Below are 15,014 nucleotides of genomic sequence, written 5' to 3'. Positions count from 1 at the left end.
TCACAGAATTATGTAGGGAGCCTACTGTAACCTCTCTGGTGGGCAAAAGCAATATGGCAGAGTATTTCTATCTGACTGAAAGAATATCCTTTCATCCATTCCTCTACTAGTGACGTCTATATAGTACTAATGTATCACCCTATAGTAACTGTCAATTTCAGAGGGCAAGGACAATTTACTGTTCAATAGAAATATAGAAATAGGGTGATATCAGCTTAAGGAAATGTTCTTTCTATAATTATCTCATTGTGGCAATAATTTAAAGGGTTTTTCCCAAGATTGTAAGCTATTCCATATACTCAGGATAAGGTATAACTTTTAATCATTAAGTGTCTGCCGAAATCACCAGCTCCAACAGTCGGCAGGTGCACGGATCCAGTACGGCATGAGGGATACGCAAACACAAGAGAAGAACTCCAGTATTCTTGGGATCCAGGTGAAATAATATATTAAGATCATACTGCACAATCGAAACGTGTCACATGTCCTGTTGTCCCAACCATGATGGGTGGTTCTTTTTAATCTACGCGTCAATTAAGAACCTACTTTTATTTCCCCTGAGTTCCAAGAGTGCTGGAGTTGTTCTCTTGTTTTTAATCACTGAGAGTTCGACTACTGGGAGCCCCAGCGTTCCCATGCATGGGTCTCTGGAAATTGGAAACCAAGCTCTGCAGAGCCTCGTCCTGAAGGAACTGGAGGTGCACATTCTTGAACCCTGCTCCATTTACTGTCTATGGGAACAGAAAACCCAAACCTAAATCTCACCAAAGATACCAAACACAGAGCCCAGCTATTTCCAGCAGCCCCATAAACAGTGAATGTAGAGGAGGTTGAGCATGAACAGAGAGGTCAAGAGAGGTCTCTGCAGAGAACAATTTTAAGGGTCCCGGAGTCATTTTTTCAAGATTGCTGGAGGTCCTAGGAGTTGGACCCCATTGATTAATAAGGTTGCTACCATCCAAAGGATAGGTGATAATTTACTATACAGGGATTAACTACTTAGAAAGGAACTTTCACTGTATTTTTCACGTTGAACTGAACACGATGTATAAATGGCTCCAGAGCGGAATAAAATATTTTTTTTTTAACATTTCATCTATGTGTTGTGGAGATATTAGCAATCAAATCTGTCACCCCCAAAATGGCAATAAGGCTGCCTAAACAGTTACATTGGGCACCTAGCCCTATTTAAATAACTTAAGCAAAATTTTATTTTACTTCTAAATCTCTATATTTAGGGTCATAAGCTATTCTCTTTCTCTAATATATGTTAATTAAAAATTTCCTATCCTTCCCTCACTGCTCTATCTAACTGCTTTATTTTTTTCTACTACTTCCTATTGTATCCTCAGGGGTTACAGACTTTGGGCACGGTTGCAGCATCTGCCACCTCCTTGAACTGAAATGTCACCAGTGACCTCAGTTTCAGGGGCTGGGCTCATCCCTGTTCTACTGAGTATATGTCGGTTGTGATTTCCGATGGATGTACAGTAGATTCCTGTCACTGTGCACAGTTCTTCTCAGTGCACAATGACAGTGCACTCTCTCGCCGGCTCTAATCAGAAGTGATGTGCCGGCAACAGAGCACGCCTTCATTACACATTCATGTGAGCAGAGACCACTCAGGTGACATCACTTGTGGGGACGGCATTAGTCTCTGTTCACACACTGTTTACTTGCAATGACAGTGTACTCTGTTGCCGACTGGTAACCCAATCAATGTAAGGTATCTGCATTACTACGCAAGTAGGAGGCCATGACAGTGCACCAAGGTACAGGCCACGCCAAAGGTGCATCAAATCGTCCTCATTTTCCTATATAAGCTATAATTGCTTAGCATGATTTAAATAAATACTAGGTGTCCTATATAAATGTATAGAAAACTTAATTGTCACTTTTGGGGTATTATTAGATGGTTCCCCCTGTGGGCCTGTACCTCGCCTCCAGTATAATGTATATATCATCAGGGTCACATGACCTGAGTCCGCAGGTCCTGCCAGCCAGAATGTGGAGCCTAAATAAGCACTGAATATATACTACACAGCATAGAACTGTAGAAAAAGTAACTGGAGCTAATAACTGCTGGTGGGACCTCTGAACACATAACATCCACTTTGTTTTATCTAATGTTAACTTATTAAGTACTAGATATTTGGTAATATCTTCACAACAAAGGCAAAATGAACCCCTTAAGGGCCCCTTTTTATTTTCCGATCTATATAGCCCGGTGAACGCTTGTTTTTTGCACCTTGAAATGATGTTTTTATATATATATTGTTTTGGGGTATATAAAATGTGTTGATCGTCTATTATTACATTTTTTCTGCTGTTGCAGCAGCCGAAAAACTGCAATTCTGGCTTTTTGATTTTTTTTTCCTCATTATGCTGTTTACCAATCTGATTTTTTGTATATTTTCAAAGATTGGACATTCCTGAATGCAGAGATACCAAATATGTGTATTTTTTATTTTTATTTTACTTTCAATGGGGCAAAAGGGGGGAGAATTTGAACTGGTGCTTTTTTTTTATTTTTCCTTTTTCTTTAAACCTTTTTTCAGTTTTTAGTGTTTTTACTAGTCCCGAGGGATTTGAAGCTGCAATCATCCGATGACTTGTGCTGTACAGAGCAGGGCATCAGCATCAGCACTGAATAGCTGAAATTATAATCTTCTATGAACGCTGTCTTGAAGACGGCGTTCACAGAAAGATTGCAATGACTGACACAGGGGTCATCAGGTGACCCTTAGCTGTCATGACAGCCCATCGGCTGCCCAGGATCATGTCACAGCTGTGCTGATGGTAGCGCGGAATGACATCACACTGCCTATATGTGTTAAATCCTGCTGTCAGAGACTGATAGCGGGATTTAACTGGTTAACAGTGGTGGACAGATCTCCAATCCACCCGCGGCTGTTAGAGGCACAGGTCACCTAATCAGATTAGTTGACATGTGCAGGGAAAGATGCGGATTCAGCATGCGAGACCACATCAAAGGCAGTGAGATGACACATAATGTACATAGCACATCATTGGTCTTTAAGGGTAGAGATGAGCGAAACATAGGTTCAGTTTTCGAACTGAACACCAACTTAAAAAATCAGGGCTCGGGTTCAGAATTTGGAACCTAACTTGCGCAAGCAGGGCTGTGCTCAGGTACACTTCGTACTCAGCTCAGTGCAAGCAGCTTGCACTGAGGGTAACAACAGTGTGATCAGATGTTGTGTGTAACAAAAATTTTTTTGAAAAAGTCTACCCACCCGCTCCTGGAAATGATCTGCCTAGGGCTAGCTCTATGTGGGCGGAGACTCAAACTGCCAATCAGAGATTCCAAACCTTCTTGTGCCAAGTTCAGAACAGTGAAGGTTTGGTTCAATTGCTCTCAGTGAACCGAACTTCCAACAGTTCACTCATCTCTAGTTAAGGGGTTAAAAAAAGTATAAAAACAACTTTTATTCCACTCTGCAGCCACAAATACATAATGTGTTCAGATCACCATGAACAAAAAATTGTAAAAGGTCAGAAAAGGTATTAATAGTTTTCATTATAGAGATTTTAAAGCATTAAAATGTAGATTTTTGTGTACATAGAACAGATCTCCAAATGTTACTCTTTTTGATCAACTAATTGAGACATGTAATATTCCAAAAATGTATACAGACTCTAGTATGTGCCACTAAATCTATGGAGTGACCAGTATTTGAAGAGAATAATATGTGAAAAGCTCTATTTCTTCTGTGCCTCTGCCAGGTGTGGTCAGCTAATGTGTTGTAAGTTATGAGATTTTTGTAATTGATGGTCCTTCTACAAATATGCCAGGAATTTTCAAGAAGTCCCCTTGAGCCTTCAGACCTAGGTAAATTATGAAATTCCAGTGGATAAGTTCAAAGAAAACGTAGACACTGACTATTACTCCAGATGTTCCTGAGCTGCGTGCATGTAACAGATCAATGTAGAGAAATCTAGAGAAAACCAAATAATAAAGTATACACTGCACAGCTTAATAGGCCACAAACATCCATCCACCGCCATCAAAGGTTGGTCGTTGCTGCTGCTTACGTGCAGAAGAGTATACCCCCAGAATTTTTGCCATTCTTATCTTTATTTTACAATTAGATGTAGATAAAATGATAGATTCTTTTTTGTTTTACCAATTGCAGGATTATTGACAATAATTAGCATATTTCATTTTCCACAAAATAATTGTCCTGGGCATTCATGGGTTAACCCAAAATGTGCTTAAACTGGCTCTGGCATACACACCCAAAAAAAAAAAGTGAAAGATGGGGGTCACAGGTTATTCTTTGAGGCTCAACAGACATCTGTATCTGAAACTGGGAAGTATATATATATTTTTTCTACAGAATCGTAATTAACCCCTTCACCATCGTTTACCAGACACTCAAGTACATACTCGCAGTCAGCAGGCTAAATATATGCAAGGCGGAACGATATGTTATGTGGCTGCTCGCATTAGTGTATTGATTATATCCAATTCCCAAAGTGGCGATGTACTCTTGAACTTGGAGGCGTCGTTATTCTTGCTGTGGTCTTGCAGATCGTCGACTGTATTTATCTTGTATATACCGTATTTCGATAAGCGGAGCATACAATTTAAAAGGTAACAATTTCCAACTTCGGGATTCATCACCCATAATGTGTTTTGGTCAACAGAGCCTGTGATTTCAAGCAATAACCATTGATTTCATTTCTTAAAAAAATAAATAAATATATAAATTTAAAAAAAAATCAATAATGAGAAAAATAAACAGACCTAAATCTTTACAGTTTATTGTGTCAATTTAATTTGTTTTTGTTTGTTTCGGCCTTTTTAAAGGCAAATGCATAATGTATATTAACAATGATTCCTGGAATATACTTTCAGTATATAACAACAGTTTACATCACATTAAATTAACCCCAAAATGGGTAACAATTAACATAAGAACTGGCAGATTTTGTTTTTTTATTTAATCTACAATATGATATTCTGTACAAACTGCATTAAAAGGACCCCCCTCCTGTTTAGAACGCAAGCAATATTTAGAAGTTCAGGCACTGATACTAGATCTCCTTTTATTCCGGATTTATTGCGACTTGTAGGAACACTATAAATGGAGTCATACCGAAGAGGGGAAAAAAAACAAAAAAACAACAAAAAAAAATTGGTTGTACCAATGGTCTTCAGTATCTTCGCAGAAAACCTCTCGAGTGATACTCTGTTGTCTGAAGCTTATACAAGATTCTATTGTGACACTGTTTCCTCTAAAATATTTTTTGAAGTTGGCCTCAAAAATCTAACAGCAAAGAGTTAATGATTACCACATCATTTTTTTTTACGTTTTTTTTTCAGTTTGACATTTTTTTTCAACATAGAAATATATTTATAAAATTTTCTCTGGACGCTAGGTCATGCTTGCATGAAATTTTTACAGCAGCTTAAGAACACATTATGGGTGCCATATAAATCTGGTGCAGATTTCTAACAAACTTGAAAAGGCCTCAATGGTTCATGGTTTTTATAACACCATTAATTTATCACACAGTTAGAAAATGTCACACTCTGTATTACCATTTTTTTTTCCTTTAGAGCTCAGAGTACAACATGTCATTCGTAAATTATGTTCTTGTTGACTAGTTTTTAGAGCCCCAGTCATTGAGACGGTTCTGTCTGTTATCTCTTAAATAAGGGTATCGTGAAGTCCTACAAAGACCAAGCAAAATGTACTGCCTAGGCTTTCGATTTTCCATTTCAGTCCAGCATATGAATAATAGGAGATACTTGTAGGGTGTTATATATATATTTTGTATTCTGCAGAAATGGGAATCTGTTTTCCGCCCAAAAATTATTTGAAAAATTGATGATAATTTTTAGATCTTCCCAATACCTTGATTACGTCTAAGTCCTGTGCTGGCTTTTGTGGCTATTTTTTTTTTTTTTTTTAAAAGTCAAAGTCATGTCAATGCAGGGAAGTAATGTACTCTAAGAGCATTCCTGCTAGGTGCAATGGCCAATAATACTCAACTACAAGTGTAATACATAGAGGTCAGGTTGAAGGATTTGTTTGTTTTATTCATTTACAATTGGTTGGCCTGTTCATATCGGCTCGATCGTCTTCTCCTTTTTTCATCTTTTTCTTCCAAAGCTAGGTGTTATTTATTTCTGGCCAAATTGGTATGCATATTTGTTTACACTTTTGCATATCTTTTCAGACTTCTTGCCATATAAATTTGATTGTTCTGTCCTTAGATTTAAAGATGTTGTACGTTCCCCCTAGAAAAAAGGGATACAAATCACACTCTTAGTAAATAAAAAAAAAGTACTACCGTAAAGACATGGGGGGAACAAAAAAAAGGTTACAAACCATTATGCATAGAAAGAAAACAATATTGTTTTTTTTCCTTTTCTAATCGGTTGGCAAATTACTACTTTTGCCTTTTGTTTTTGACGGGAAATAAAAAATACAGTACATAGAAGATACAAAGAGAAGCCATATGGATGATAAACACATGCACGGTTTGTAAAATGGAAAAAAACAAATATGGGAATAGAGGTAAGAATGGAAAAACTGACAGTGCGGGCAACTTCTAATTAATAGTTTGTACAGATATGAAAAACAAAAAATGAAGCTGGTGAAATGTGGATTGATGTTGTGGATTTTTTTTTGTCCAGAAAATTTTTTATCTAGTGTGAAAAAAATTATCAATTTTTGAGCACCAGTAATTTTTTTTTATTCTTTGTGGATTATTTTTATTTTTTGCTTTGCGTTCTAATCATATGGATTTTAACTTATAAGAGGAAGAGTCATTCAAAGTGATTAATAAAGTCTATATATCAAGGATGTAAATGTAGAATATATACCTTTGATGCATAAGGCTACATAACTACCCTGTTTCCCCGAAAATAAGACTTAGTCCGAAAATAAGATCTAGTATGATTTTTTGGGCTTTTTGGAGTATGCTAAACATAAAAGCCCTGCTCCAAAAATAAGCCTTGCTATGATTGTTGGGGCTTTTTGATGTATGCTTAACATATAAGCCCTGATCCAAAAATAAGCCCTGGTATGATTGTTGGGCCTTTTTGGTGTATACTTAACATGTAAACCCTATTCCAAAAATAAGCCCTAGTATGATTTCTTGGGGTTTTTGGAGTATGCTTAATATATAAGCCCAACTCCAAAAATAAGCCCTAGTATGATTTTTGGGGCTTTTAAGTGTATGCTTAACATATGCTTAACATATAAGCCTTGCTCCAAAAATAAGCCCTAGTATGATTTTTTATTTTTTTTTTGGAGTATGCTTAACATATAAGCCCTACCCTGAGAATAAGCCCTAGTTGCGGCCCCATAATGAAGTGTCCAAACAGCTAAAAAAGTTAAAGAATACAGCAAGACACATCATCAAAGAAAGCAGACTATATAAGACATCCACTGAAAAAAAGCCCTAGAGCATCTTTCGGAGTAAAAAACAATATAAGACGCTGTCTTATTTTTGGGGAAACAGGGGTATTAGAAACTATGATATAGAGTGTAACTAATAAAATAATTTAGTGTGTTTTCCATGGTTTTTCTTACCAAACTATATATATTTCATAATCGGGTCAAATAAGGGCACAAGAGTCTGATGCTGTGTGTTTTATTACTTTTTTATTTTTCAATAAAAGGGACAAAATGGGTATATGAACAGGATAATGCAGACAACTGCCAAAAAAACACAGACAGTGGTTTCTCCAATAGAAATTAACAGACCAGAAACAAATACAATAAAAGCCAGGTTTGCATGACCTTTGGTCATTGAAATAAAATTAAAAAAATAAGAAAAATATTTTGAAAAAAGATCAAAATATGTGCCTCCGTTTTAAACATAAGCACATAACCAATAATAAATAGTGACTCCCATAGCAAAAGATAAAATTTCAAGTTACGACAAACAGCTTTCATTACAGGAATAGAAAAGGCCAATAACAAAATATTCTACATTGCCATTTACAAAAAAAGAAAATGAAAAAAAGAAAATATTGACTCGAGTGATCTTCCACTTTATATATGCTTTTTTTTTATTTTTCCAATCTAAATATAAAGCACCATTAAGTTTTTTGGCAATGAAAAGAAATAAAATGCGTTTTCTTTTACTGCATATGAAGTTTTGATGCTGGAATGTAGGTGGAAAAAGGGACAGAAAGCACGCTACAGAACAAACCAATGCCATCAGCTTGCAGTACTGTGTACAGTATGGCAGCAAGGGAGAAAAAAAACAAATAATAGATATGTACAGCCCTCTGTAAGACGGCTCTTTTGCATGACATTCTAAGCGGTATTCCCAAGTAGCCATCATATGGCTTCTGTACTGTACAATGTCACACTCGCTTTTTTTTTTATATTTTTTTTGTTTTAAAACATACAAATAATTTGCACTATATTATCCTGCCGAAATAAAAAAAACTCTATATATATATATTATATATATATATATATATATATATATATATACATACATACATACATACATACATACAGATATATATACATATATATATATACACATACACACAGGGTGGTCCAAAAGTAGGTGGACAGTATGTGTAATAGGGTTATCAAACATGGTGTAAAGTGAAACTGACTCAGATGCCCTTAGCAACCAATCAGATTCCACTTTTCATTCTTCACAGACTCTTTGGAAAATGAAACGTGGAATCTGATTGGTTGCTAAGGGCAACTGAGTCAGTTTCACTTTGCACCATGTTTGATAGCCCTATTACACATACTGTCCACCTACTTTTGGACCACCCTGTGTATATATCTAGATATATATATATACACTGTGTATATATATATATATATATATATATATATATATACACACACACACATGTAGATATATATACATATATATACATGCAGATATATACGTATACATATATACTGCTCAAAAAAATAAAGGGAATGCTAAAATACCATTTTGTTGTTTAAGTGTTCGTTCCATTTATTTTTTTTAGCAGTGTACATATACAGTATACATGTATACATATATATATGTATATATATATATATATATATATATATATATATATATACTGTGGCAGCCTGTGTTTTATTCCACTACCATAAAAAAGGTACATTGATACCTTTTTCGAAAAAAAAAGAATAAGTAACTGTTAAAAATACAAGCTTCAATATAAATACTATAGCTCCTACGCTAGATGAACATTTAATTGAAATATCATTCTAAAAGTACAGGGGAAAAAAAGACAATAGATGTGTTTTAGCATAGGAATTAAACATGAAGTGTGCATTTCCCTAGATTTAAGTACTATATAATATGGAACCTTTTTCTCAATGCACATTTTATAAAAAACAACCTGAAAAAAACAGGATATATCCAAGGCATAGAAATTCCTCTACCATTTTATTTGCAACGAGTATTAAGTCTTTAACAAGACAATGAAGCGCTAAAATACAACTCCCCTAAACAAAATGTATGCTTTCGTAATAAAAAAAAATAAAAAAAAACGAGGAAAAAAAACAAACAAAAAAACACAAAAACATTTATATTTAAAACGTTCTTTTTTGTACACCAAAAATACCCCTGTACTGTAAAGGCCAAAGCGATATTTTTTTTTGTAAAGTACATGTGGTCTGTATCCTTTCACAGCATTGTCTACATTGTTTCAGCATATCTGTAAGTCAAGTACATAACTGGCAGAGTATATATATACATGCATACTTGTATGTATATATATATATTCATTTATATTTTTTTGTAGGTGTATATGTCTGTATGTGCATGTTGTCGCACATACATACATCTTTTTCATATACTTATAGATATACATATATATATATAATTTTTTTTGCAACATTTCCCTTATATGTAAGCCTGTAAACAGGGAAAATCGTACAGTGCATTTAAATGTATCTGAGCATTCTTTATACTCAACCACAGTACCCTTGATTAAAGGAAAAGGTACACACATTTCTGGAAGAGTCAAGTGCTATTGGAATACCAACCGGGGCAGAAAGTAGCTTAATATTGAAATAATGAATCGGTATATTTGTATTAACAATAGACAGTGCAAAGAAAGAAGAAAAAGAATATCAAAGATAGAAATATATTTCGGGGTAAAATTTTTACATTTATGCATGTCTTTCTCTTTTTCTTTTTTTAAGGGGGTATTTTTTTAGGCAAGCCTCACAAGTTCATAGTTAATCATCATTATATGTAGCTTATATGCCTGCTTTTTTCCTGGTACCACATTGACCATGTCACTGTTGTGCCTCGATAATTTTTTAATATTACCTAACATTACATACAGTACAGAATTCGATAACATTGTTACCGATTGTCAGTCAGACAACCATATATGTCCTTCTGAATTTTTTTAGTCTTATTTTTTATCTTATTTTTTTGCAATCTGCATACAAACATTTCTATAAGATAATACAATTAAACTTGTTGTCATACATTTTTGTTCAGCTTTAATGTAAAAGGTTTTTTTTTACCAGGTAAATCATCAATGGCCTATTCTTAGGATATGACATCAAGGGGTAAGCACTGGGGGGCTCCATTTAAGACTAGAGATGAGCAAACCTGAGGTTCGGTGTTCGGGTTCGGAAAAGGACTTCCAGAAAAAACAAAGTTCAGGTTCGAACAAAAAAAACAAAAAAATTGAAAACTCCACCCACCCTTCTCCGGAAGTGTTCTGCTTATGGCTGGCAGCATGCCATGAACTGCCCAATTCAAGACTTCCATTGAGGTTGGGATAAAGTTGGGGTCATAAACCGAACTTTTTTAAGGTTCGAATGTACCTGCCAAACCGAACTTCCAAAGGTTCACCCATCTCTATTTAAGACCTCCACAATGACACATTGGTGACATATCCTGAAAGAACGGATTATCAGAAGCTGAATGTCGGTGCCAGGTACTGCAGCTCAACCACAATCAATCAATCAAGGCTGAACTGCAGTACCAGGCACAGACACAATATAGATGAGCCATTGTGTCTAGTTAAACATTTAAGGGTATGCAACCCTCACAGAGCGCTGCTGCCCCTCAATACTGCTGAACATAAGAGTCCCGCACGTCAGACTTCCATAAATTACTCATTGATGACTTATCCTAAGGATAGGCCATCAATGTCTTCTCCTGGAAAACCGCTATACCTTAAGGTTTACTAAATTGGAAATAAGAATCATATTCCTTCCACTTGAAAGTAACTAGTTTACAACTCATTAAATAAATATGGAAAAATGATGATTAACTAGGACATGATGGGTCATATTTTAGGTAGCCTCAGTTATAAGAAATACAATATATTATAATTATACACTAGATCAATGGAGACCTACATATATCCAAGTTGAATTAAGCTACATGTTCATTTCAACATAGGAAGAACCATTGACATGGTTTCAAATAGACTGAAGGCACTCAGATATGCTTGATTTAAACCAAATGAAAGTACAAATTATTTTGAAGGCCTTTTTCTATGTGTTTTGTTGGTTCACTTCTTTTTTTGTTATAATATTTGCTTTGTAAAACACTAAAAAGTAACCCCAAGCATGAGGAGATGAGGTTCCACCAGCATTTGCAGCACTAGGAGACCTGTCCCTGGAAGTCTGGTGAAGAGATGTTCCCTCTCTGCACATCAATACACAAAAACTGTACATGATATGTATTGCAGAATGTATGCAGCATGGTCACTTGTCAGCACAGAACTGGAAACAGTAATGTTTGCTTTTGCAACTAATTCAGGGACAAATGAAAATAGCTATAACATACCATACATGCTGTCTATTATATAAAAAAAATAAATTTAGAAAAACAACATACACAACATGTAAATTATTGCACAAGAGAAAGGCTCAAAGTTTGCGTAAAATGCAATAGTATTGCCCCAATAAAGAACATGCATTCAAACGGTGAGAACAAAATATAAGGGAAAAAAAAATTATAAAAAAAAATAAAAAATAAAAATCAGGAGTGCTAGTGATAAGCACGGTCTTGTATCCTTAGCTTTTATTATTTTTTATCACAAGGGACTAGAAAAAAAATCTACATGGGGTTTATCGATATACCTCTATTCAGTTTTTATATCATTATTCAAGACTCGATCACTGTGCCATTTTTTCATGTGTTTCTCCAGGGTACTGTACACGCTAAAAGGCATCTGACAAATTTCACATTTGTAAACGTCCTTTCCCACCTGACCATGTGTTTTCATGTGCCGGGTAAGTTTGCTACTCTGCGCGCAGGCGTAGTTGCAAAGCTCACACTTATATGGCCTTTCACCAGTGTGGCTCCTCCTGTGAACAGTAAGGTTACTACAGTTCTTGAAGATTTTTCCACAGTACTCACAAGTGTCGCTGCGCTTGCCCTCTTTTGAACTGGGCCTTCCAGGCCCTGGGCCACTAATATGGGGAGTGCTTCCTCCACTTCCTGTGCCACTACGGCCTGAAATTCCTCCATCCATCTCCCCTGGAGGTGTAGAGAAACGTAAACTACCATTTTCAGATGAGTGCTCTGATGAGGAGGCAAATGGCGATTGTCTAGAGTCTCCAAAAGTGAGGAATGGATCTTTTAGCTGCCTAGATGCGGCATAGCCAGCAAGCCACTGGGAGTAAACATTTTCTGTGTTAGGCATAGCTGCAGCTGGGAGGTCAAATTCCTTCTCAAGTTTTATGCGTTTAGAAAAAGGACTCATGGAACTTGGGCTACCAAGAAGCAATTTTTTTGACAAGCCTCCTGAAGCAGATTCACCAGGCGAACAACCCCTCCCATTAACAGTACCACCATCTATGCGGTCTGATTCTCCTGCCACTGAGTCTTCATCACAAGTGTCTCTTTGAGCTTCTGGTTCAGATAAATGCCCTCTTTTATGTTTGTCAATCAATGCATGATGAAAGGCATCACTAAAGTGATGCATTGCACCAAGACCCACGCCTTGCATCACATCAGGCATAGATCGGCTTTCCTCACCAGATCTGGAGTTGTTTTCATGGTGACGAGCAGCTTCAAGATTTAGGGCAAAACTATAATCCGGCCTACTGTCCGTTTCTGTCAAATCCTCCTCCTCCTCCTCTTCTTCCTCCTCTTCTTCCTCCTCCTCTTCTTCCTCTTCATCCTCATCACCATTTTCTGGGATCATGTTTGGATCATTTTCACTTTTAAACTTGGCCACTACAGATTTGAGGGCGTTGCTTGCGCTGCCAACTAAATCACTGGTTCCTGGCTCTGGAGAACTGGCCGTGGAAAGACCATCATCTGATTTAACTGTCATTGGGGAGGATTTATGCATGTGTGTTTTCATGTGGCGTTTTAGTTTGCTGGCCTGCGTGCATGCATGGTCGCACAGGTTGCATTTATAAGGTTTTTCTCCAGTGTGGCTTCTACGATGTACTACTAGATTGCTTTGAAATTTAAAAGTTTTTCCACAAAACTCACAAGATTTTGATTTAATGGGAGGTTGGGAAGGAGGAGGTACAGACTGAAGAGGAGGGAGGGGTGGAGTTGCCAAAAATGGTGGTTTGCTGCTGGACTGGAATGGCTGCAGTAACCTTTGCATAGGGCTCGGCCTGTTGGGCGACAAAGGGGGACTGGAACTGGAAGTGTTACCAGCTAGCTCTCTAAGTCTCCGTGAAAAATCCATTGCTGGTGGCTCCATAGCCAGGGGATTAAGTCGTAGTACCCTGTCAAAGGCACTCGGGTGATGTGTTGCGAGAGCCATTTCTTCTGCACCCAGACGTTCTATACGATGTGGATCCAAATGATGTCTTGGTGGGGGGCTAAATAATGGGGGAGTTGGTGGGAATCGACCCTCAGATAGACCAGAAGCCTCTCTTGATACTGATCCAGGGATTCTCAATAGGTTAAAGGGATTACTGTCAGCAATATGAATTCCATGGAGTGGTGGCTGTGAAGGACATTCTGCACCCAGTCCTGATGGAATGCCTACCCGGGGTGTAAGAGGACTGCCATGTTCACTTTCCAGATAGATTCTGAAGCCGTGAGTGTTCTGTGCATGTTGCAGCAGAAACCATGCACTGGAGAATGGCTGTTTACATGTTGTACATGTATAGCTGCTGGGCTCATCCTTGCCTGAAAAAAACCCAGAAAAGAAGTAGTATCAATGATTGATCAATGAAACATTCAAAATGCATTAAAAAAAATCAATACACTGATTAAATCCCCCGAATATTTCCAGTTTTCCTGAGATAAATTTTGGGAAACTTGCCAATAGTTCTTTATGTGCACCCTGTTAAAGCTACATTTAGGCATTCAATTTCAAATAGATGTGACATTGGGAAGTGCCACTTTTGACTAATGAAAGAATTTGGTTTCCTGCCAGGAAGTTTAGTTTTTAACCCCTGCCCAACATAGCAGGGAACAATACGTCTTATGTCAGTGCCACGTGTATGGCGTGTTCTCCTAAAAGGATGTAAAAATGAAAATATCATCATTATTTTAAGTTAATAATAAATAAATTGAATCTCTCCTTTTATCCTCATGAAAAAATAAAGAATTTAAAAAAATGAAAAAACAAAGAGAACTGATAGTGTCACAAATATAAAATAATTGTATCCAATAAACAGGGTAATAAGGAAAAAAAAACCTAAATGACAGAATTGGGGGAGGTTTGGTCACCACAACACTGGCAAAAATTGTAATAAGAAGCGATCAAAACATTGTATGTACACCAAAATGGTATCACTACAAACATGAGCTCGCCATGGAAAAATACAAGCCTTCACAGTGCTACTTCAACTAAAAAATTAAATGTGGCATCATCCTATTCATAAACCTGCAAAATTATCATTCCAGTTATTTTTACATCACAAGGTCAAGTTCACACGTTCAGTATTTGGCCAGTATTTTACACCAGTTTTTGAAAGGAGTGGGGACAATCAGAGGAAAAGTATAATAGAAACACGGGCCCCACTTATGTATTTATCACCCACTCCTGATTTTGGTTTACAAATACGGAGGTAAAAAGCTGACCAAATACTGAACGTGTGAACATG

General features: G+C 36.7%; 1 protein-coding gene across 3 annotated transcripts in view; it reads right to left on the bottom strand.

Moving 5' to 3' along the window:
• Positions 1 to 4,196: 4,196 nt before the first annotated feature.
• BCL11A (BCL11 transcription factor A) overlaps positions 4,197 to 15,014 on the bottom strand; it is a 179,194-nt gene continuing 168,376 nt past the window's right edge. The window contains exons 3-4 of one of the 3 annotated variants that reach the window (XM_075339365.1): positions 12,200 to 14,091; positions 4,197 to 6,271 (exon numbers count right to left, since the gene is read on the bottom strand). In XM_075339365.1, the coding sequence (XP_075195480.1) occupies positions 6,155 to 6,271; positions 12,200 to 14,091 (2,009 nt within the window). In that variant the 3' untranslated portion in view covers positions 4,197 to 6,154. Of the gene's footprint in view, positions 6,272 to 12,071; positions 14,092 to 15,014 lie in introns of all 3 variants that reach the window. The other 2 variants (XM_075339366.1, XM_075339364.1) reach the window with 2 other exon arrangements.

This window comes from Anomaloglossus baeobatrachus, chromosome 3 (genome assembly GCF_048569485.1).
Source record: "Anomaloglossus baeobatrachus isolate aAnoBae1 chromosome 3, aAnoBae1.hap1, whole genome shotgun sequence".
NCBI classification, from domain to species: domain Eukaryota; kingdom Metazoa; phylum Chordata; class Amphibia; order Anura; family Aromobatidae; genus Anomaloglossus; species Anomaloglossus baeobatrachus.
Note: the sequence above shows the minus strand (reverse complement) of the source record. Positions and strands in the feature narration are given on the sequence as shown.